At 47.1% G+C, this 21,907-nt stretch overlaps 10 protein-coding genes across 10 annotated transcripts; 3 read left to right on the top strand and 7 right to left on the bottom strand.

Annotated features, from left to right (window-relative positions):
• Positions 1-1,776: 1,776 nt before the first annotated feature.
• On the bottom strand, positions 1,777-3,646 carry TRUGW13939_04905 (uncharacterized protein; the record flags this gene model as incomplete). Its single annotated transcript, XM_035488070.1, has 8 exons — positions 1,777-2,027; positions 2,083-2,151; positions 2,206-2,300; positions 2,356-2,640; positions 2,741-3,189; positions 3,254-3,382; positions 3,436-3,540; positions 3,593-3,646. 8 exons carry the CDS (start codon positions 3,644-3,646, stop codon positions 1,777-1,779), a joined length of 1,437 nt encoding a protein of 478 aa, XP_035343963.1.
• An 887-nt stretch (positions 3,647-4,533) lies between these two features.
• Positions 4,534-5,070, bottom strand: TRUGW13939_04904 (uncharacterized protein; the record flags this gene model as incomplete). The annotated part of the gene is made up of 1 exon (XM_035488069.1): positions 4,534-5,070. The coding sequence occupies one exon, from the start codon at positions 5,068-5,070 to the stop codon at positions 4,534-4,536; it is 537 nt and encodes a 178-aa protein (XP_035343962.1).
• Positions 5,071-5,652: 582 nt separating this feature from the next.
• TRUGW13939_04903 (uncharacterized protein) lies at positions 5,653-6,186 on the bottom strand (the record flags this gene model as incomplete). Its single annotated transcript, XM_035488068.1, has 1 exon — positions 5,653-6,186. The coding sequence occupies one exon, from the start codon at positions 6,184-6,186 to the stop codon at positions 5,653-5,655; it is 534 nt and encodes a 177-aa protein (XP_035343961.1).
• Positions 6,187-6,724: 538 nt separating this feature from the next.
• TRUGW13939_04902 (uncharacterized protein) lies at positions 6,725-7,581 on the top strand (the record flags this gene model as incomplete). The annotated part of the gene is made up of 2 exons (XM_035488067.1): positions 6,725-7,297; positions 7,414-7,581. The coding sequence occupies 2 exons, from the start codon at positions 6,725-6,727 to the stop codon at positions 7,579-7,581; spliced, it is 741 nt and encodes a 246-aa protein (XP_035343960.1).
• Positions 7,582-7,814: 233 nt separating this feature from the next.
• TRUGW13939_04901 (uncharacterized protein) lies at positions 7,815-11,497 on the bottom strand (the record flags this gene model as incomplete). Its single annotated transcript, XM_035488066.1, has 6 exons — positions 7,815-8,254; positions 8,327-8,426; positions 8,489-8,530; positions 8,594-9,538; positions 9,872-9,996; positions 10,267-11,497. Coding segments are annotated over 6 exons (2,883 nt in total), but the record flags the coding sequence as incomplete, so codon positions are not given.
• A 265-nt stretch (positions 11,498-11,762) lies between these two features.
• Positions 11,763-13,359, bottom strand: TRUGW13939_04900 (uncharacterized protein; the record flags this gene model as incomplete). The annotated part of the gene is made up of 2 exons (XM_035488065.1): positions 11,763-12,797; positions 12,865-13,359. The coding sequence occupies 2 exons, from the start codon at positions 13,357-13,359 to the stop codon at positions 11,763-11,765; spliced, it is 1,530 nt and encodes a 509-aa protein (XP_035343958.1).
• A 337-nt stretch (positions 13,360-13,696) lies between these two features.
• Positions 13,697-15,590, top strand: TRUGW13939_04899 (uncharacterized protein; the record flags this gene model as incomplete). Its single annotated transcript, XM_035488064.1, has 4 exons — positions 13,697-13,822; positions 13,877-14,556; positions 14,614-15,073; positions 15,138-15,590. 4 exons carry the CDS (start codon positions 13,697-13,699, stop codon positions 15,588-15,590), a joined length of 1,719 nt encoding a protein of 572 aa, XP_035343957.1.
• Positions 15,591-16,128: 538 nt separating this feature from the next.
• On the bottom strand, positions 16,129-17,893 carry TRUGW13939_04898 (uncharacterized protein; the record flags this gene model as incomplete). Its single annotated transcript, XM_035488063.1, has 4 exons — positions 16,129-16,143; positions 16,189-16,659; positions 17,101-17,734; positions 17,793-17,893. The coding sequence occupies 4 exons, from the start codon at positions 17,891-17,893 to the stop codon at positions 16,129-16,131; spliced, it is 1,221 nt and encodes a 406-aa protein (XP_035343956.1).
• Positions 17,894-18,181: 288 nt separating this feature from the next.
• Positions 18,182-19,168, top strand: TRUGW13939_04897 (uncharacterized protein; the record flags this gene model as incomplete). The annotated part of the gene is made up of 1 exon (XM_035488062.1): positions 18,182-19,168. The coding sequence occupies one exon, from the start codon at positions 18,182-18,184 to the stop codon at positions 19,166-19,168; it is 987 nt and encodes a 328-aa protein (XP_035343955.1).
• A 331-nt stretch (positions 19,169-19,499) lies between these two features.
• TRUGW13939_04896 (uncharacterized protein) lies at positions 19,500-20,578 on the bottom strand (the record flags this gene model as incomplete). Its single annotated transcript, XM_035488061.1, has 2 exons — positions 19,500-20,444; positions 20,507-20,578. The coding sequence occupies 2 exons, from the start codon at positions 20,576-20,578 to the stop codon at positions 19,500-19,502; spliced, it is 1,017 nt and encodes a 338-aa protein (XP_035343954.1).
• Positions 20,579-21,907: the final 1,329 nt, after the last annotated feature.

Genomic DNA, 21,907 nt, shown 5'->3' with positions numbered 1-21,907 from the left:
CCACCAGGCTGGAAGCCGGGAACAAGCGCATTTTTCTCGCCAGGCGTCTATCCCTCTGGGTAATCAGAGGCATATTCGAACGTTCTCACCGCCGGGACTGTCACCGAAACGCGTGCGACGTGTTGCCCAAGGTATGAGATCGATCAGCGCGAAAGTCAATCCAGTAAATGAGCAATGCTAATCGCGCCCAACGCGTAGATGATCAGTCAATACACATGCAACACAACAACGGAAACTGGTTGGCCAATGGTATAGCTTGAATGGCTGCACTTATGTCGTATCGACAACGTCGACGTACACCTACACTACCGACTGGATTCGCTATTTTCACCTCGTAGAATTATTTGGCGTCAACGCATACGCTATTCGCATTAGGTATTAGTTATGAGACTTGATAATAGTCACATCTACCTCCGAGCCCATACAAACCCCTTCATCATCTTCCACCTCCTCTCCCTCTTCGTCTTCCTTATCCCGTGGAGCCAAAGCAGGAATCGGCGTGGGGGCTGCACTTGCTGCCGTACTGCTCATCGCCTGTAGTCTTTTCTTCTTCAGACGTCTTAAAACCACGAACTTTCAATACCAGAGACAACCTGAAAAGGTGGAGTTAGAGATGCCGGGAGCCCAACCAACACGCACATATGAACTGAGAAATGATACCCAGTGATTCGGACTATCGGCTGTCGCTTGTCCAGAATACGCACCTAAAACGAGGTATGCATCATGGGCTAAACCAAGGGAGTAGACGTGGGTTTATGCTAGAAAAGCGAGAAACGAGGATAAAATTATGGGAGCATATTATAGAGCAAACAACCGAATTGGCCCCATCGTGAGCTCGCATACTGGCTTGCGGGGGCCTCAAAGGCCTGGAAACGAGATCCGAAGCTGAAGCATTGCCAGGAGAGGGAAAAGTCCCGATTCCTATGATTACTGTATTCAACTGGGTGATACTCAGGAGCTCCTATCGTGGTGGCGGTGAATACTGCCGTTCATTTGAGGCGGTTATCGCTCGAAATAGATGTAAAAAAACTGGATTTTCAAGCTCCAAGATAGTAAAATATGTACCGCCATTGATTCATCACTTATTTGACAAGCTTTGTTATCATCTTCCCTGTATTCACTCCATCGTACAATGTTAACCAAGTGCGCGGAACATCCTCAAATTTAGATTCAATAACAGTCTCAATTTCATCTTTTATTTCGAGCCTGAAGGTAGCATCTGGTCCGAGTAAAATTGGTTTTTCGAAAGGTTTATGTTGGAAAATCCATTGGCCAGTTTGGCGGGGGCTCGACATGATGGAAGAAAGAGTCTTACTTTGCTGGATCATGGGTTGTGAGAAAATGGAGAGTCAGACCTCTCGATTCCCTTGCAAATGATATCATTCCTTTAATTGCCTTGTATTGCACATGTGACTTTTTGCCAAAAAGATTAAGTATTTATTACCTTTCGCTTTCGCGGCGGCCGCTGCATCCGCCGGATTTTAAGGGCATCCGATTGGAAGGTTACTATATTTGATGGTTTCACCCACGACTTTGTGCCATTAATATAATTTTCCAGTGGAATTTTGCTTTGAAATCAACAATAGTTGATTGTTGCTTATAAATGTGCTCTTTACCGCAACCGGCCCGGCGACTTATCAAGTTTAGTACAATATTGATCAAAGTTCAGTATGTCATTTTTAAGTAAGAGTACTCTAGGCGAACCTTTAATAACAGTAAGATTTGGAGCTACATGGGCCAGCGTTGAAGGCTACTTCGATACAAGAACTGGGGCAGCTAGGAACTATTTTCCACATGACAATCTGCGACCTTCTCTTTGAGATCATTTCCTGAGCCAGAAGTCTCCAGGTCTGAAGCAATAATTGTTGCACGTCGCTGATGAATGCTTTCCCGAACTCCCTGGTATAGCCAGTTTGTTGTAGTTCCCTTTCCGTAGAAAATGTGATCAATCTGCTCTAGACTGAGCCCTCGTGTTTCTGGGTAGCAGAAGTATACAATTGGAATGAATGATATGTTTAATGCGACGACTGTCGTGTGGTTTAGTTCGGGTGGTAGAGTGAGAAATAAGGAAGAATCACCTACAGATCATATAAAACTTCCAGCCGAGGTTTTGGAGTCCGATTGGGGTAACTGTGACTACAATTCCATTGACTATTTGTTGGTCAGTATCTCGCAGTAAATTTCAGCGTCTAACACATTTCTCACATAGCCAGTTTGACGCGGATGCAGCCGCGCCGCCCTTGACTCGCATTCGTAGCGAATTTATCTCCGGGGCATACATCCAAGGAACGTTGAGGTAACTATCTTGATTAGCGGTATATTCTTAATCTGTAATTCATATCAAACCCGACTTACCTCATTGCGAAAGCAGCGTAAAACAAAAAGTACATCGCTACTGTCAATTTCAGACTGGACGAAGTATTGACAGCAAGCCCTACAGAGGCAATCACCATAATGATAGCCTGTGCCACGGCCCCCCATATCATACTATTGCGACGGCCTACCTTCTCGACGAACAAAATTGGAAACATTGAGAATATGAAGTACTCAATTGCCGCGACGCCAGTGAGGATATGGGAGAGATGTAGGTCCAAACCGATATATTCCTGGAGAATGACAGGGAGGTAGTAAGAAATGGAACTGGATTAGCTCTTGTCAGTCACGATATTTGGTTCAAATATTACGAAGATGAACGGCTCCCAGTAGGAAAATTCGGAGAAAAAAGACACGGAGATCGTACTTGATACCCCCAATTTGCTGCATATAAAGTCCAACCACACCGAGCATAAGCCTCCTCAAATTCTGCTCGCCTGTTGACTTGAACAGGTCGCACCAGGCACCGCTGGAGGTTTCTTCTTCGAGAACAAGTTGAATTTCACGGCGCACTTCTAAGACCTCGGGATGGTCGATCGGCTTGCCTCTGAGGCGAGATATGACCGCAGTGGCTTCGCCGATGCCCTTATGATTAGCGAGCCACCTCGGGGACTCGACCAAGAACGGCATGCAAAAACCGAGATATAACGCGAAAATAGCTTGGAGCGCTATGGGTCCGGTCCATTGAAAAGACGAGTTTGTATATGAGGCGCCTAGCGCGATCCAGCACGAAAAGAGATAGCCGAGAATGATGCAAGAAGCCTGCACCGTCAGCAGCTGCCCTCTGCTCTGCGCAGGAGATACTTCTGCTTGCCACTTCAGACTATCGTCAGAAATGTCCAATTTCATGAAATATATAGAGTGTTTGTGTTTCTCGTACTGTGGGGACGATTGCAGTCATAATGCCTACACCAACACCAGTGACAATTCTGCCTACGATTAAGTGAGCAACCGTTTTAGCAGTCACTTGTACTATTGTGCCAATTAATACGATAACCACGCCAATGTACTGTGAGTGTTTAGTATTGTACTTAATGTGCTGTTAGAAAATTGAAAACGAACCACAGATTTTTTACGCCCCATTGGTTCGGACCAGAAGAACGTTGCAATAGACCCAACGAGGCAGCCGGCATCATACAAGCCTGTGACCAGACCCTGAACTAATGCCTACATGGGTTTAGTTTTTTTGATTGTTAGATAAACGCGTTGACTGGCTCACGTCAGGGTTGTTGAACTGCTCAATAAAGGTGGGAGTTGTGATGACTCCACCCATGACTCCTTGGTCGTCTGGACGGAGAGATCAGCACAATACCAATGAGAATAGAAAACAAAAGACTTGCAGCCAAACAGTAGAAAGCCCATCCCACAGGCGGATGTCACCAGTATCATGAGGTTTCTCCCTTCAAGCTGCATGGTGGGCTAGTAGCTGAGTGGATTCGTTTTAGCCGAAAAAAAGAAATGAAAAGCAATAGAAGAACACTGATCAAATATTTCACACCTAGGAAGAAATTATGGATCTAGATCGCAAAGGAGGGGGCGAATACGAACCAAATAGATAGGATATTCAGTTTACATATGCGAGATCATAGAGCGTGTGGAGACCCATAAGTTACCCCAGAGGTCGGATTTACGGAGTCCTCCCCGTGGGGTCTTCCGGCCTGTACTCCGTACAAATTCTAAGGCCAACACAGTGTTACAATCGGAAATCTTCTTACGTTCCACACAGCCTTGTCTTGATCCGATCCGGCGGAACAAATGCTGTTTTCAGCTAAGATGTGCGAAGCTATTGCACGACTAGGGCAGATTAAATAACTAATAAGTTAGTTATGCGGGAGATTTAAACTATGTATTTTAGCCCTGTTTGGAATTGGGCGAACAGGAGTGACTTCAGGGTAAAATCTCCGCGTTTACTCTAGGGACGGTGCTCGGACTTGTAGCGATGATATCTTTTGCGCAGCTATTGATCACGGGCGTGTTTTAGGTTTCGGTGTGATTAAGTGAGTATATTGAAACAAAATCTACTGGACTACTTGTAGTGAGATATCGCCATATTAGGACGATGCTTGGGTTGTGCCGGGAAGGGACGGTCACCCACTCTACTTCTCGTAATCTACGCCTCCGGGTCACAACAAGAAAGATTTGATATTCCTAGAGTACTTTCTACCGAATAAATTGATCTGCATATTCCTTCCCCAATCCCACCTTTTCATAGTGTTCTCGTGCTGTCTGTAGCTTGCTAAAGACGTCCTCGACGCCCACGGGGTTTCCATCTGGGTCAACATAGATATAAGCACCAGTGACATGAAACAGGGTAATCATCTCCTCCACCCCCTCAGGCACTTCTAATGTGTGAATGTCGCCAGGGGGCTCGAAAGCATGGCTGCCCTCAGTAGCCCACCAATCATGCTCAAGATAATGCCATTTTCCTCGGAAAGTCGTCGCCTGCACGGGGCCTGTATGACGATGGCGTGAGAGGATACCAGATTTCCGGACGCGCAGGATATTCACAAAATATCCCTGCGAAACACAAAAGAGTAATGGGCGGAACCAGATGTTGTCTGCTTGCGGGACCCAATATCGCTCGTCGAAGTCAAGGTTGTCGAAGACGTTGGGAACCACCAGATCCTCTGGCACATGTGGTAATTTTGCACCTTTGTAGGGAATGGCGGACGCTTGGGGGCGCTCGATTGAGGACATCGTGACAGTGTATGTGTATCGCGGCCTATGATGATATGGGCTGTGTTGCTATGCGAACAAGAAGATGGAGTGTGACAATGGTTTCCAGGAAGAGAACAGCGAAAGAGAACATTTGAAGCTTTTAAGCTCTGTTATATATCATGTAGTAGATATAAATTACCCAAAAAATTACTTGTCTCACGGTCCTCAAGAGGAGACGTACGTGAACTGCCTAGATATCGGGAACCTGCAGTTCCGGCGGAATCTAGACAACGAGAATAAAGCCAATCGGATGAATTACTGTAGTCACCACTCAAATTTCCTGGCGAACCATGATTAGTGTGAAACATATTTTGAAATAACCTGTTGATTACCTATGGCTATCGACGTTGGGATCTAACTATGTCCATGTGGCTGTTAATGGGATGTTCCTAGGCAATTGGGTCGGATCTCTACAGCACATATTTCGCAAAGTTGTGTAATTAATAAATGGTAAAGGAACAGTTTATTAGGTTTAGAGTATTTCATAACGTATTGATATCGATTACTCATAATCCCCATACAGCATGGAATTTGACACGAAATCCACCGGTAGCTCAAGCCTCAGCGCAGGAACTGCTTGACGTAATCTGCGCCGAGCCCCACCGTCTCATAATGATCACTCGCACTCTGAATCTGACTGAAAACATCTTCAACACCAATCGCAGTCCCATCGGGCTCGACGTATGTGTACGATCCGGTAACGTGGAAGAGCGTGATCATTTCATCGCAGCCCTCGGGAACCTCGAGGGTATGGATATCGCCCGGAGGTTCATATGAATAGCTGCCTGCAACGGCCCACCAGCTATGTTCTAGATAGTGCCAGCGCCCGCGAAGCGTGGATGCGTGAACCGGTCCCGAATGGCGATGGCGAGAAAGAATACCAGCCTTGCGCACCCGCAATAGGTTCACCCAATAACCTTGTGAGATGCTCATAATGAGAGGTCGGAACCACACGTTTTCTTGCTGTGGAACCCATTGCTTTTCGTCGATGTCGTCCAGATTCAGCACACCAGGGATGACGAGGTCTTCGGGGACGTGAGGTAGAGGCTCGCCGCGGTAAGGAACTGCCTCTGCCTTTGGGCGTTCAGTCGTCATTTTGTTGTTCGGTTGAAAATATTAACAATGACCTGGTTCTAAATGTGTAACGGTTCCGTGGGTTTAGCGACATCAGTTTAGCGACATCAGTTCAAAGTTGCTATTGCCGATTCCTATATAGTCTTTATATGCGGAGGGACTTTCCGATTGATTGCAAATAGGAGCTCTACCACTGGAACATTTCCCCGCCTCTCAACTCTCCCATAAGTCTATCAACGGATGGTCCTCCGCCGGCGATGCGTCCTCATCTTCCGCCGGGATTTCTGGTTGCGGGCCGCATCCGATTGGCGGGAAAGGATACGGGCTGATATTAAGATATAGAGTATTCATATAAATAATTGTAATAGTGGAGCTGCGCTTCACGATTATTGTCTCCTCGGAACGAGTCGATTAGGATGGGTGTGATTATTCCAGGCGTGGACGGGTTTCTGAAGTTTACGTATGATATTTCCAGGTCCTCCTATTGTTCTATTTCTTCCTCTGCAAAAAATTTTATCCAGAAGAGCACCGGTTGTCTTTACGAGAACAGCAATCAGAAATGGGAGAGTTCCAACCTTGCGGTCGGCCAACAAACGTTGAGCTGTTTTCTATCCAGGACAAAACCGTCATTGCAACGGGCATTACAGGCGGAATCGGCTTCGAAATGGCACAAACACTGGCAGAAGCCGGTGCGCACATCGTCGCAATCCATTTGCCGGACGATTCAAACACAGAATTGCTTGGGCAAACCATTAGGAGCCTTAACCGCCAATTCCATGCGTTCGGATGTGACGTCTCAGACAGCGCCGGACTACGCAGCACGTTTGACAACATCTGGAAGTCTGGAATTCAGCCGGATATTCTCCTCAACTGTGCTGGTTTCAACAAACGCGCACCAATAGAGGACATTGAAGATGAATGGATCGACAAGATATTTGCTATCAACCTCAAAGCAAGCTATGTTGCGAGTCAAGAATTTGCGAAACAACTCAGGCGACTCGACCATCGACCGGGCAAGATTATTAATATTGGATCAGTCACCTCGTTCAAGGGGATGTACAATGTTTCACCGTATGCATGCTCAAAGGGTGGTGTATTGCAAATGACAAAGGCCTTTAGTAATGAACTGGCGGTTCGTGGCGTTCAAGTAAATTGTATTTGTCCAGGGTCTGTTATCTTCAGTTTTGATTTTCGGTGCACAAATACTGAATTTTTCTTAGGTATATCATGACACCTCTAACAACACAGCTAATGCAAGATAAGCCATACAATGACTACATCATTGAGAGAACTCCGGCGAGAAGATGGGGAACACCGCAGGATTTGCGAGGTGTGCTATTATTCTTGGCTAGCCCAGCCAGTGACTTTGTAACAGGAACAAGCATATCAGTCGACGGGGGAATGACAGGCCAGTGATAAGAATGCTTTACACTATTTAAGAGGCTTAGACGGGAATGAAAACGTAAATTGCCGTACATAATACTCTTATGTAAACAATATACGATTGAGGGAAATATCAAGGATCTCGTTCATATATTCAATAGAGTAGGAACACCACTTGCTAAGCTTCTACGCCTGGACTCCGTACAGATTAATCCTCATGATGTATAAATAGTAAATCGTCAAGGTCATGCTGGGGCCTCCCTAGTTCACTCTGCCTCCGAGGCTATAGCGCCTTCTCTATCCATCTGGCACCGGGCTCGAATATAAGGGTCAATTTTCCAATAGGATTTCCGGAGCCGCGCTATTGAATCAGCACGTCGGTCTTTGGTTTCACGAACAGTAGTCTCATCTGCCGGTTCACTTGCGAGGTTGGTCTCTGCTATCCATGCGGAAGTTTGCAGGATGAAATCCAGCGCGATTGACATTCTCTCGGTCATAACCTCATTTTGGGTCTCTGTATCGTTCTGTAAATCATTCTCTTTAGGGCCTGGCTCAATGTACTTGTATGTCCAGTCGTCAGTTCCGCCGAGATCCTTGAGAACATTCTCAGGGGCGATGAAGTTGGAGAGATCATTAATGTTCCTCGTAAAGTGCACTTTCGATGCCACAACAGGGTCCATTAATGGACGGATCAGTCTCCAGACACCTGTAAGAATAGATTGTTTAGTATGTGAGGAAGTTTATTTGGGTGTCATGGAAATAGTATTGGTCTACCCACCTGAGAATACCCATGGCGCATTGTGAATCAGTAAGCGACCCAGGCACTCGGGGTAGTTGCTCTCGAAGCACTGAATAATGAATTTGACAGGTGGGAATTCCTAGAGGTTCCAGGAGTCAATGATGAGAACATGTTTATATGGAATGCTTGTGCTGAGTTTACCATGTTAGAAAGTCCAAACCCAGTCATGTCAAACAATATAGTCTGAATATATACAAAGTTAGAGGTGAAAGGTTTCAACCTGAGAGGAACATTGGCTAAACTTACGCCTGTCTCAACGGGTTGCTTTAGCATCAACCTCGTCATTTCTATGACGTGGAGAATATAGCGCTCTAGCGCCTCTTCGGTTTGTGCACCAGGTTTGTGTATGCGCACGTTGACGCGAATGACTGGGCGGCCGTCTCGGTCAGTACCATGTAGGTAGGCCTTTCCCATTCTCAATTGGGATAAAAAGTCGTTTCCCTTCTTTTCCTCGTTCTTGTCTGATTTATTCTCAGACTGTTTTAAGCTTTTCAATTCACCACCTGGTAGTATTTCCTCGTCAACCTGGCTTTCGACGCGCCAGATGTAGTTGGAGATCATCATGGAAAACGCCTTGCTGACATCCCACTTGCGAGCGCGGAGAAAGCGAAGTAGAACTGCATCGGGGTTGTCTTGTTTGACCATGTTCAACAAAGTCCAACCCATCTCTTTCGGGCTCATGCTGGATAGGATCTTCTCGATAGACTTGAGTTGTCCCTCCTTGAGGTCGGTCTGGCGGAGATGGGCCATCAAAGGAGATAGCTTTTCCTTGGGCACATTTTTGCTTGAGATGTCCTCGGCTTCTTGTTTCGATGTATCAGACTCTCCATTGGTCACCGGAGCCTCCCGCTTCTCAGAAGACCTCTCCGCAGCTCCATTTGTGCTGGCCCCAGCGGCGGCGGCCTGGTCTGGCTCCGCTGTACCGTTTGTTGTAGTTGTTTCATCTGCTGATGCTGCCTTTGTAAAGGCAGCAATCACTGCTTCTGCAGTAGGCTCTTGAACCTCGCTCAGGATTTTGAATATAGACGTGGCGGAGGTCTTGTCTGGCGGCAGCTCGATCCCATACGTCGTGGCCAGGAATGACAGTGTCGGTGTCAACAGGAGGGTCCAAAGTTCTTTTAGCTTCTTCTCCTGGTCCCCCGAGAGGTCTCCCACGTATCCAGACATGGCGTCTAAAGTGGCCGTTGGTGTCTAGAAAAGGCACGCGCGCGCGGGAATTTAAAATGAGAAAAATTCAAAGATAATGGGTTAGGGAATGGAAGGGTAGTCCGGTGTGAAAATGGCTACTGGCACCGCAGTCCCAGCGACCAAGTGACCAGCTGGATATAAATAGGTCTGTATGACTTTGCGACACAATCCATGGTGAACCTCGGCAGACTGGCCGGTGGAGAAGGCCATATGAAGAGCGCCAAAATCCCCCGGATTGGATACCCCGCAGTTGGCCCAATTCCTCGGAGTCGCCTCAGGGTTCAACCACGCTAATCACAGCGAGCGTGCATTAATTGGGCCTGTGCCTGTCTCTACAAATGCCGATCTATGGCTGGAGTTCGATATGACGCCATTCATACCGGGGCTCGCTCCGCTTTGGAGACTCGGAGAGATTTCGTTTTGGGCCAAAAAAAAGGGGGGGAGTCCGGTCAGTCGATCGCCTGTGTCAGGATACGTTTGATACTATGTGAAATTACCAGTGCACGCTTACATCACTTGCCTATTTCAGATGCTATATCTCCAACATGTGCTATACGGGATCCTCGGTATCACTTAAGCGGCGCGGGGAACCTGTGACAAGTCGCACGAAAGTAAACGGATTAGTGTTATAACGTTTCTGTTTCATTTACAGCCATCAAGCAAGATAAACAACATTTAATCGTCAATTATCGCCCCATTCTCGGCCACCGTGGGCCATCTCATGCTGTTACCTCTCCCTGTCCCGCACCATCCTCGTCCTATTTCTGGTGTCAGGGCGTGCACGACTTGCTCTGGAGATGCATCAGGACGCACTTTGGCCGCCGCCACTTTTTCAGGTACAACGTATGAGATTTTTCCAATATTCGGAAGAGGCTCGCGTGCAATGCTGTCTGGCACTTCCAGGTCCGGACACGGTCCTGATCGCTTCACCTCTGGATCCGGCTTCCAGGTCACTGTTTTGGTATAGTAATCGATTTCGTTCGGGCGCGACTCGTCTCTGATCCAGCGCCGATTAGCCCAAGTTGAACTTCCTGTCCATCGGGTGATCGCTACGTCTTGCCCGGTGGCTGCGAAAACAACCCCGTCTTCACGCCGAAAGAACCAGTTTTCCACCGCGGCACCTGCGATATAATCGATCTCGTTCTTGCGGCGATCGATCATCCAAAAATCCATTTTAATAGCCTCGACTGCTCGTGGGAACCTGACCTTGTTCATCCAACGCGCGTCAACGTGCAGGAGTTTGTTGTTCCACCAACCCAAAAAGTCCGTGTACTTAATGGTAATGGTCACAACCCTGGGCTCAAATCCCGGCAACCTAAGCAGCTCCTGCAGCCTCGCAGGGAATTCCGAAGCCCACGGCTGGGCGAATACTCTGACATGGTGAATCCGCGGTATTTCCATTCCATCTTGTCTATGTGCAAACGCCCGCCGGCCCTTGAGATATCTTCTCATCCGGTCCACTGACATTTGCGTTGCTAGAGCTCGCACCGGAGCCCGCCCCTCCTGGGTTAAATATAACGAGTGTTCAGCAAGTGAAAATTGAAGAAACCATGTTTCTTGAAACACGCGTTTGCAAACCCGAAGCAGCTCGGTGGCTGTACAGCGCCGCCCTGCGTACCCGGGACGATACCAATAATCGGTTTCAGTGCCATAAGCATTCAACGTGGTATCTTCGTAATCAGTAAGCGCGTAGGTGAAAACCAGAGACCGGATTTCAGCTGGAAGGGTAAACAATACAGATTGGGTTTGAGAGTTTACATTGCTTTGAAGATTGGCCGACGGCGGCGCCCTGGGAAGCCGTCTTTGCCCACCGTTTGCGATGGTAGCAGCAACAGCAGCAATAGCAGTTTTCGAGACGAATAAGCTCTTGAGTTTCTTTCTCTTTTGTGTTGATAAGTTCATCCTGTCAGTCTCGCCGGGCAGTGCATTTGAACCACAGGGCCGGATTATCTTCTGAAAAGGCTGTGCGACACCTCAGTCAAATACATGCCGGTCCGCACACGAGGCTGACTCGGGAAACAGAAGAGCGCCTGTTTGCCTGCAAGTTTGTTGGTACTATTAATCTAGACTGCGTTGTAGTGAATGGATGATCGGGTTTGGACCAATGCGAACGATTGCCCAGTCGGCGCCAAGGTTGATTAAAAAGGTGTCTCCATTTTCAGGTTTTAAATATCCTCTTATTCACCAGACTCGGGGGGATTTTTTTCTCTGGGAAAATGTATCCCTCCTACACATAAGTCCATCCAGAGTGGAGCTTGCCACCGACCTTTTCGCTACGATTCTCGTTGCAGCGCTGCAGGATCTCTTTGACGGCGAGTTTGGCCTTGTTCACAATCTCCGCTTCTTGTCCTATCCCTCCAGCGACCAGAACACCATCCTGGATCAAGATCTGACCGTCAACCATGGTGATGTGTACATCCCGCCCTGTGCAACCGTGAACAACCGTGGTGGCTGGAGAAACTCCGGCTTCGTCATCCCAATCCCACGGAGAAATTCCTATATTTCCCCTTCCGTAAGGGTCCAGAACTACAAGGTCGGCGTTCTTGCCTGTTTCAAGGCTCCCGATCTCGTTTTCTAGTCCCAATGCCTTCGCGCCATTGATGGTCCCCATCTCGAGGGCTGTTTCTGCGGGTACAACTGCCGCATCATGGTTATATCCTTTGTGGAGAATGGCTGCAAGATGCATTTCTTGGAACATATCATAGTGATTCGCACAGGGTGCGCCGTCAGTTCCCAGAGCTATGTTTACTGGAAGGGGACTGGCAGATAACATGGCCGGCACAGGAGCGATGCCGGAGGCCAATTTGAGATTTGACGTTGGATTATGTGCTACCGAAGTTCCTGTCGCTGAGAGAAGGTGAATGTCTTTAACTAAGTCCAAATTCACCATATGTGCCAGAACGAGTTTGTGAGAGCTCGTAGCGCCCTTCACGGGGGTCATTTTCGCTTTTTCAATAAATTCCATTGGTGTACAGCCGTATGTGTTGCGGTATATATCCAAATCTTTCGGGGCTTCAGCGCAGTGCATAGTGATGGAAACAGCACGAGAAGAACACTCTTCTCCTAGCTCCTGGTAAGCAGATATGGGGACGCCACGAGGGGTGCCAGCAGCAGCCCATACATGTATACGGCCATTGTGCTGTCCGTTGTGAGCTCGGTGAGCCTGAAATAGTGAATCCATGGACATATCTAACAGATCTTTATCCCGGGGATCTGTTATCGATAGTTGACGATTGGTCTCTGTAAATTTTACCAATTTTCCCTGTAGTCAATTTCAAAAATAGTTAGCCAACCACCTTTTAAAACAGGGATAACGACTGGCAAATTACCAAACATCCTCGAATCCCCATTTCTCCCACTGCCTTACACACATTGGCAAACCCAGCCCTGTGTGTCAACATTGGATCGAGAAAACATGTTGTGCCTGTCTTGAGCATTTCCAAAGTTGTCAGCCTTGTTGCATTATATCCGTCGTTCTCAGCATAAACAGCCTCCAGGGGCCAAACAGCATCACAGAGCCAGTTATGCAAAGGTAAATCCTCAGCTAATCCTCTCAGCAATGACTGGACGAGGTGAGCGTGAGCGTTGATGAGACCCGGGATGATGATTTTACCACAACAGCTGTGATATTGTGTGTTGGATGGCAAAGGATACATAGGGGAGTCTTTGCCCACGGAGAAAATGCGCGATCCAACGATGTGAATGTAGCCATTTCGAATGATCTGTCGAGTGCTGTTTACGGTGATGATGGTTGCTGAGGAGAACAGTATCGAGGACGGCAGGTTTATTTCCATCGTGAACGAAATCTGGGTCTGATCGACCATGTGCTTGCTCGTAGTCGCTCGTCGTCAAGTGCGATTTTCCGTTGTTCTTTCGTCTGGTTCTCATTTTAACCATTTTTTCGGTGGTAATCAAAGTAGATGATAGCCCTCGGCCGAGCGTCCCCGGAACGTACTCCATGTGGAGTCGAAGATAAGACTGATATGTTCCTCTGATAAGCTAACTTTGAGCTTATCCCTCAAGATAGGAACGCGCCGAAAAGAGGCTGCATATAAGTCACGTCCTTTGACACAAAGGAATACAAATTCGGTATGATGTGGTTCGGTCTGTTCCCGAACGTGGTCCAATTGTGCAACAATGGAATTGTCAAAGGAACAAAAGATGACCATCCCTGCCGGGGCAGAACCAGCTACACCATCTCTCATCGAGTCGGTCCCATCCAAAATCACACGCTGGTCCTATCTAAAGGACTATTTTACGAGTCGTAATGGATGGATTGGTGACTATGTATGCAATAACCCTTGGTAGAACAACGGCCAAATTCGCTAACTTTCCTCCCAGGACTACATGTATCTCATCACTCCCAACATATGGCCGCTCAATAAGAAATACAAGAACTTTGAGGCTCCCTTTTACGGCCTCAATGACGAGGTCCCAGTTTTCCTCACCGTCATCCTCGGCTTACAACATGCCTTGACTTTGGTTGGGTCGGTTGTCTCGCCGCCATTGGCAATTGCTGGCGGTGCTTTCTATCTTGATTCTGTCCAGACGCAGTATCTAGTGTCTACAGCATTTATCACTACTGGTATAGCAACGGCACTACAAGTAACCCGGCTACATATCACAAAAACCCCGTTGTTCATCGGCACCGGTTTGCTCTCGGTCGTAGGTCCTACATTCGATTTGCTCGCCATTGCCTTCAATTACACCAACATGCGGTATGGGAACGGGTCCTGTCCAGTTGACTCAACCGGTGCAAAGTTGCCTTGTCCAGAAGCCTGGGGCGCTATGCTCGGGACAATGCTGTGTACTGTCTGGGTACAGATTCTGATGTCGCTCGTCCCGCCTCGGATGCTCAACCGTATTTTCCCTAAAATCGTGACGGGTACTCTGCTGGTGCTTGTCGGTGTCTATTTGATTGGAAATGGCATGGAGAACTGGGGCGGTAGCTCCAACTGCAATGGCGGAACGGGTTACTACGCGCTTTGCCCAGATACTGCAGCTCCGAAGCCATTGCCTTGGTGAGTCTGTGCTCGAGAGTATTGCAGAAAATAAGCCCGCATGACTGACAAGCACAGGGGCGATCCCAAGTTGATTGGTCTAGGATTCAGCATCTTTATAACCATTATAATTGTTGAAATATTCGGCTCGCCATTGATGAAGTCAGCATCGGTCATTTTCGGTCTTGCAGTTGGCTGTATTATCTCGGGCGCAGCTGGATACTGGTCTCGAGATAACATCAATGCGGCACCTGTTGGAACTTTTCTATGGGCACATACATTTAGTCTATCAGTTGATAGTGCTCTAGTGCTTCCCCTCCTGATTATGTTTGTCTGCGAAGCCGTCAGCTGCATGCCGGATATTCTCGCGACTGCCGAGCTTTCTGGGGTAGATATTGACGGAACAGAATTTAATAGTCGCATTCAAGGCGGCATTTTATGTGACGGCCTGGGAAGTTTGATAAGTGCCCTGGGCACAGGGATGCCGATGGTTAGCCAAGCTGGGAACAACGGGGTAATCTCGTTGACAGGCTGTGCTGTATGTTCCTTCCCAACCACATGAATGGACATTGAAATTCTAATTTCTATTATCCGAGGTATAGAGTCGTCGGGCAGGCTGGTGTGCAGCTGCGTTCCTCATTTTGATGGGAATATTCGGTAAATTCGGCGCCGTGTTTGGTTCCATGCCCCCTTCAGTGTTGGGTGGCATGCAAGTATTTCTTTACAGCACTATCGCTGTCGCCGGCGTACGCGTTTTGAGTCTTGTCAAGTTTACGAGACGTAACAGGTTCATTTTGACTGCTGCACTTGGGATTGGGTTTGTGGATATTGTCTCGCCCAGCTGGTTCAGTCGTATTTTGGACTATAGCGGTCCCAATGTCCACTTGCAAGGCTTCGAGCAAGGGATAAATTTGATTGTAGAAACTCCTTTCATTATTTCTGCTGTGATTGGGGTGGTATTGAACCTTGCGCTGCCCGAAGACAATCTCATAAAGAACGATGATGTTATTCGTGACCGAGATGGGAGTCCGATTCTTGCGCCGTCCCATGCCTGAATGATGTTTAGTATAGTAATATTGGTAATAAAAGAAAAAGCAACCATTTTCAGTTTATATAATTCGTAGCCAGAGCAAAAATATCTTCGAAACTACTAGGGAATTCAAGTGCATGTGTTGATGGTCGGTCATTAGGGGTAAGAAATGTGTCGCAATCCGAGCTAGTTGGTGGCCAAGAAAATTCGTTGATATCTCTTGGATTGCTTGGAAGTTTCCCATGGTTGCTTTTTTCATGAAAAGAATAGTGTTCCTGTTCACAAAAACTCCGGATAGTCTCAGTGATATATAAGCTGCTATTACGGGAACCCTCCCTAGTTGCAAAGTCCGTTTGACCACCACTTTGGCCGGGTGCATTCTCTCTCATCCTCTGTTCGTTAGAAAGCAGCATCTGCAACAATGGCACACCCCGCTTGGCAATCATGTTTGCCTCGCATTGGGATAGAATCCGAATCCCCTCACGAACGAGCTGGCGATGTTCGTCACATTCTGGCGCCATGGTGGGAGAATGTATGAGTTCAAGACATAGGATTATCTGTATTTACTGTGGTGTCAGCTATGCCATCAGATATCATCACCATTTCTCGAATCCCCAACTTACCCCTGCAGCTACACTAAAAGCATGATGGATCCACAGAATTGGACCGTGATCCCCCGCGGCTTCTTTTTGCTCGTTGATAATAGTCCGGGCCGCGGCAACGCAGGTACGCCTTGTGCGAGAGAACATGGGGTTCGTAAAACTCAAGCCAAGAAACTTTCGATGGATCATGATAATCTTGTGTGACGAGCTGATTGCTAAGCATCGTCTTGCCCACGGAACATAGCATGGCCAATCCGGTTCAATCGGCACATTTTGTAGATAGTACGGTAAACGGACAGTAGCAAGATATCTCATCTGCTGGTCGTACTCGAGAAGTTTCTCATAACTAGTGAATACTGTGTTTGAGGAAGCAATTGCATCTTGTACGCGAGGCATAAGGGCAGCAATGTCATAGAAGAAGCGCGAATAATTCATCAAGGTTGGTACGTCATCAGGCAGGGTCATCATGTCGTCTTCGTTGCAATTTCTTGGCTTGTCGGTATTGAACGACTGGCGGGTAATTAAGTAGCTCTCAGTAAACGGAATGGAGAACCAATCCTGAGTACATAGTTGGCACCACAGTCGTCTGCCAAGCTCTCGATCAATTAAGCCGCGTGACACATGTTCCTCTTTCTCCTGTCCCAAGCGATGCAGTCCCAAATTTTGTGCAATTCGAACAGCCGACGCGAGAAGCACAGACTGGCTATTTGAGTGCCCTAGCATATGTGCTGAATGAGTTATTGTAGCAATGGCTTGCACTGAATATATAGAATGGAATGACGTATAGTCAGAGTAGTACAGGCAAGCAGTAGTTGCTTTGAACCATTTGTTGGAAAGTAATGTTTGTTCCCAGTCATTGAATCCCCAAGACTGCGCGATTTTTCTAGGAGCGCATGTCATAGAGCCTGTTATTATTGCAATGAGCAAGCTTACCCATTGTAAATCAACATTAGGGTTATCGATGTGGCCTTCATCTTCTTGGTAAAAGTCCTCGAGGCTTCTCCAGAATACTAGCGAGTGGAATGACCCATGATACCATAGGAGACAGTCACAATGGTACTTCACTAGGCTGACGACCTGCGACCGACTTGGGAGGAGTGTCTCTAGATAACTACGGAAAGATTCTTTTGATGAAAAAAACGGACCATCGTCCTCCGAGTCGACTGGTCCGGGTGATCGTTGAGCAAGTTCACCTCGCGGCGTAAACGAATCTTGGTATTTTGACTGTTTCCGACGACCCCAGGCAAGAAATTCCAGTATCGTTGCCGCATCTTCCACCTCTGATGCGTCGTTGGGGAACTCTTCTCGCTGGTGCGAACTCGTTGTTGTGGGGAGCGGTGTCTGTGGTTGAATGGCTTCACTGGAGCTTGTTTGCAATGCATTTGCTTGCTGTAGCGCAAATTCTAGGTCGTTCACTCGTGCTTGTAAAGTCTCAACCAAGCCGAGGACTTGGCTGTTACCACTCGTTCGACGAGGAGATGATGATTCGGCTAGGCAAGTAGCGGATTCCGAAGGCGATGCATCGAAGGAGAATCGGGAGGCCCTGACTCGCGAACAGCTGATGTTCCTAGTGATTCGATGGTTAGATTCGATCACTAGGACAACATTCAAGGCCGACTACCTACCTTGCGACACAGTTGTGACAAGGGACCGTCTTATCGCACTTGACTTTGCGGCGCGTGCATTCTGCGCAGGCCAAACGCTTCCTAGTGATGGAGAAGGCCATGACCAACTGCGATGCATGTAAGGGCTGAAATTATTGTCAGAACAGCCGGAATAATCCAAATGTTCGTGAATGCGACGACAAGGCAGGTGTTGACTGAAGGGGATCGGCCGACGATAAGATACGCGATAAGATAAGATAAGCCTCGGCCGAGGGTGGGGTGAGGCCGAGAGCCTGAGGCCGCAACGCAGAGGATAAATACATCAAGTACTAGAATGCAGGTAGAAATGACAATAGCAAGTTTACTGATCTCCTCGTTGTCCGAGCGTTCCACACAAACCATTAAACACAATGTCCCAGACACGATACGCCGATCGTCCTATCCCCCAAATATCGCTACGAGATTTCGAAGCCCGCATCGATGAGATAACAGCTGAGCTGGTTGACGCCGCAGAAAACGTCGGCTTCTTCACTATAGTGGACCATGGCCTCGAACTCGCGGAAATCGAGGCTATGTTTGGAAATTCCAAGAGCTTTTTTGGCCTCTCAGACAACCTCAAAGCTACGGTGCCGTGGAGCTCGAAGAATGTTGGCTGGGAAAAAAACTCGCAGGTGCGCCCTTCGACTGGACAGCCTGATACAAAGGAGTCATACCAGCTTCAGTTTGGAGCCAATATGGACGGATTCTGGGTTGATGAGAGCCACTTGCCCAGTTTCAAAAAGACCTCCCTTGAGTTCATGAATCGCGTGCAGGGTATTTCCGAAAGCCTAATGCGTTGTTTTGCGCGTGGACTGGGCTTTGAAGATGACTTCTTTGTCAAAGCTCACGATGTATCACGGTCAAATTCGCAGACAGTGTGTCGACTACTACACTACTTTACGCTCCCGGAGGACTCAGACGGCAAAGTTTATCATCGGGCGGGCGCACATGCTGACTGGGACTTTTTAACCCTGTTATTCCAGAAGCAGGGGCAGAGTGGACTTGAGATATGCCCCGGGCGCGAGGTGGTCACTGAGTTTGGCATCGGTGACGTTTGGACTAAAATTGAGCCCAAGACAGAGGAAATCGTGTGCAACATCGGTGACCTTCTCATGTCATGGTCAGACGATCGCTTCAAATCAACCTTTCACAGGGTCAAGGCGCCTTCTGAGCCGGATGACTTTTATGGGGACCGGTACAGCATTGCCTTCTTCAACCAGCCTTGCACAGATTCAGTCATCCAGGGGCCGCTGGGGAAATATCCGGTTATAACCGGAGAGCAGTTTACGGCAAACGCGATGAAAAGAAATTTTGCAGCTCTACAAGAAAAACTAAAAGCCATAGAGGCAGATTCTTAGTTTTGAACATACACATGTTGTTTTGATGTTTTGTGCGGTATAACTCCAGTCCTGTTACTGGTTAAGCATTTATATATATTAATTTCAAATTCATAAACAGCATGTAACATTGTATGTTCTAAGTTTTATTGAGAAGATGAATCAAACAAAAGTAAAAATTTCATCAATTGATGCCGCGGCCGATACATGTGGGTTGAGGTCGCTTATATATTCCCCGCTTAGAAAATATAACCTAGGAATACATGTATCATTGAAAATATCATTGAACAGACTCGCCAACAATATTGAACGCTTCCAACCAAGTCCAGCTACTGCAGTCCGTCTAAATATCCTAGTGTGAATATGCCACTTCTCCGCTCTCACCCATGCGGATACCAGTGGCTGTCGACTCGTCCAAATTCTCAACAGGCAACCCAAGCACGCTGTTATGAAGCTCAGACTTGTAACCAATGTCGCTCCCGGGGATGAACATGCGGCTGTAAAGCATTTTTGTAAAAGCAGACCAATTTCCTTGCTTTACAGCGACCTCGTTTTCTTTCCAACGCTCTTCAGCCGACTCGTGTGTGATGATCCAATCGGCATCGGTGGTGCCGGTAACGCGTTTAACACTCTCAAACATGTCTCGTTGACTTAACTGGAAACTGGATATGTAGATGGAATTATTTCGGAATTGGGATACTGTAGGAGACTTGTCTGCCTCGTCGTCAGGTAGCTCCTTGAGACTCAGGAGATGAGCTATAGCTCGACCACACTGAGGCCAGGTGCTGGTATTGATTACTACGTTGCCATCATCAAACAAGACCAATGTCCGCTCCTTGAAGTCGAAGCCGTAGCGATTTGGTCCGCCGCCTAGACTGAATTCGTACCAGAAGTTGCAGGCGAGGAGAAGGTACGAAATTCCTCCAAGGCCGCTTATCTCTGCAGTGATACTGTCCCGGGATTGTTTGAGCATACTCTCGTCGCACAGCTTGTCATTGGCGGGATCATGGCCAAACCAGTTAGGCAGCACATAGGCCACCCCGGCCTTTGCTGCTGCACGGACGAGTTTGATGGTTGTGTCTCTTGGGGCTGTCACCGACATGGTGATGATCAACACCTGCTGTCCTCTAAGCGCCCCTACTAGTGCCGTGTCATCGTCACCACTGTAATCAACTTGAGACACCTTGACGTTCTCATCGAATTGATTTGTGCTATTGGGTCTTGTAATAGCAGTCACGACGTGCTTTCCGGTCTTGAGCAATTGGTCCGCTATGTGGCTTCCCATATGACCGCCCGCCTGCCACCTTATTAGACATCAAGATATTTGTTCGTATGGAATAATATGGAAGTTTGACTAACACCAACAATGGCTACTCTCTCAATGCGATTGGAAAAGCCTTGAGGCTGATCCTTGGCGTATTTCTGGGCCATGATGGTCTTTACAGATATTTAAACCAGAGCAAAAGAATCACAATTTGTTCGAACCGATACTGAGAGGCACTTACATGGCGCCTCACCGCAACTTTATACCCAGTATTTAGACAAGTTCTCCTACGAAGGGGGATATCGGTCTTAAGTCCTAGCCGGACTTAACGGTTTTAAGGGTTGCAGAGCAACTCCACCCAACACGACTAGGATAGTCTCCCCTCAAGAAGTTTCGTATTTTATTCCTGCTCCTGTACATAATTATAGCTCCCGTGCAAAATTCTAGGGGGCCCCGACTGTTGATTGAATGTGACTTTCGTGGATTTAACCAATGGGATATTGTACGTGGCGGCAGTATGGTAGTCGACAGCACAGGAATAGTGCGTATCCAGGGTGTATCTACCGGGACAGTACGTTTTACACACTACTAGGTGTGTTTGAATGGAAGGTTGTATATACATGAAAACAGTGTTAATTTATTTTTCACTGGACGATAGATTAGGGACCTACCAGTTAGAAAGAGTGCATATGGGTTGCTAGTTCTTGGAAATTATCAACAAAATCATTTCTGGGAGCTTTGTCGTCCTTAAAATGTAGTCCTCAATAGTCCATGGAGAGAGCCATGACAAGGTTATAGTCATTCCTTGGAGACTAACCCACGGGAAAATATATTCCCCGGAAAAGAAGACGTATAGACCTAGTCTCGAGGTTAAATAAGTTTTTTAGAAGCTGTTCTATAATTTCCTTCAGAAATTCCATAAGGTCTATTCATTTATCAGTGATCCCGTTACCAGTTATAAAATGTATATGCCCTTTTAGCAGATAACATTACAAATATTTACAAAGGATTTAAATTGAAAATAAGCAGGATAGAGCTATTTTAGACCTGAAAAGCTTCTTTAACTTTTCGATATTTTAGAAATTTGTTTGTACATCTAAAGTTAGTAACTATAAAACTGTTTATGATTAAATAGAGATAATACTAAGTATAGTTAATATATGATGAAACTCTGCATGTACTAAATAAAGTAGTTCTTCATAAGATTCTAGCTTTAATTCATATATGATATTAGGACTAGTATTATACTAAAGTGTTCTAGAAAATAATTTTACTTATACGTCTACTAATTTACGAAATTTCCGAAGTTAGGCGTCACCTATTTCTTTTTTAGTCACCCCGTCCACTCACCGAAATACCACTCGTAGTTCTTGTCGCTTGGGCCTCTACATATGTATCCAATTACCATACCTAGAGCGGGGTTATTCTAGTTTAACTCACTGCAAGACTGTATTTAATCGCGGCGGGCTCGGTTCAAGGGCTGATGGATGAGATCC

Source organism: Talaromyces rugulosus, chromosome III (assembly GCF_013368755.1).
Source record: "Talaromyces rugulosus chromosome III, complete sequence".
NCBI classification, from domain to species: Eukaryota; Fungi; Ascomycota; class Eurotiomycetes; order Eurotiales; family Trichocomaceae; genus Talaromyces; species Talaromyces rugulosus.
Note: the sequence above shows the minus strand (reverse complement) of the source record. Positions and strands in the feature narration are given on the sequence as shown.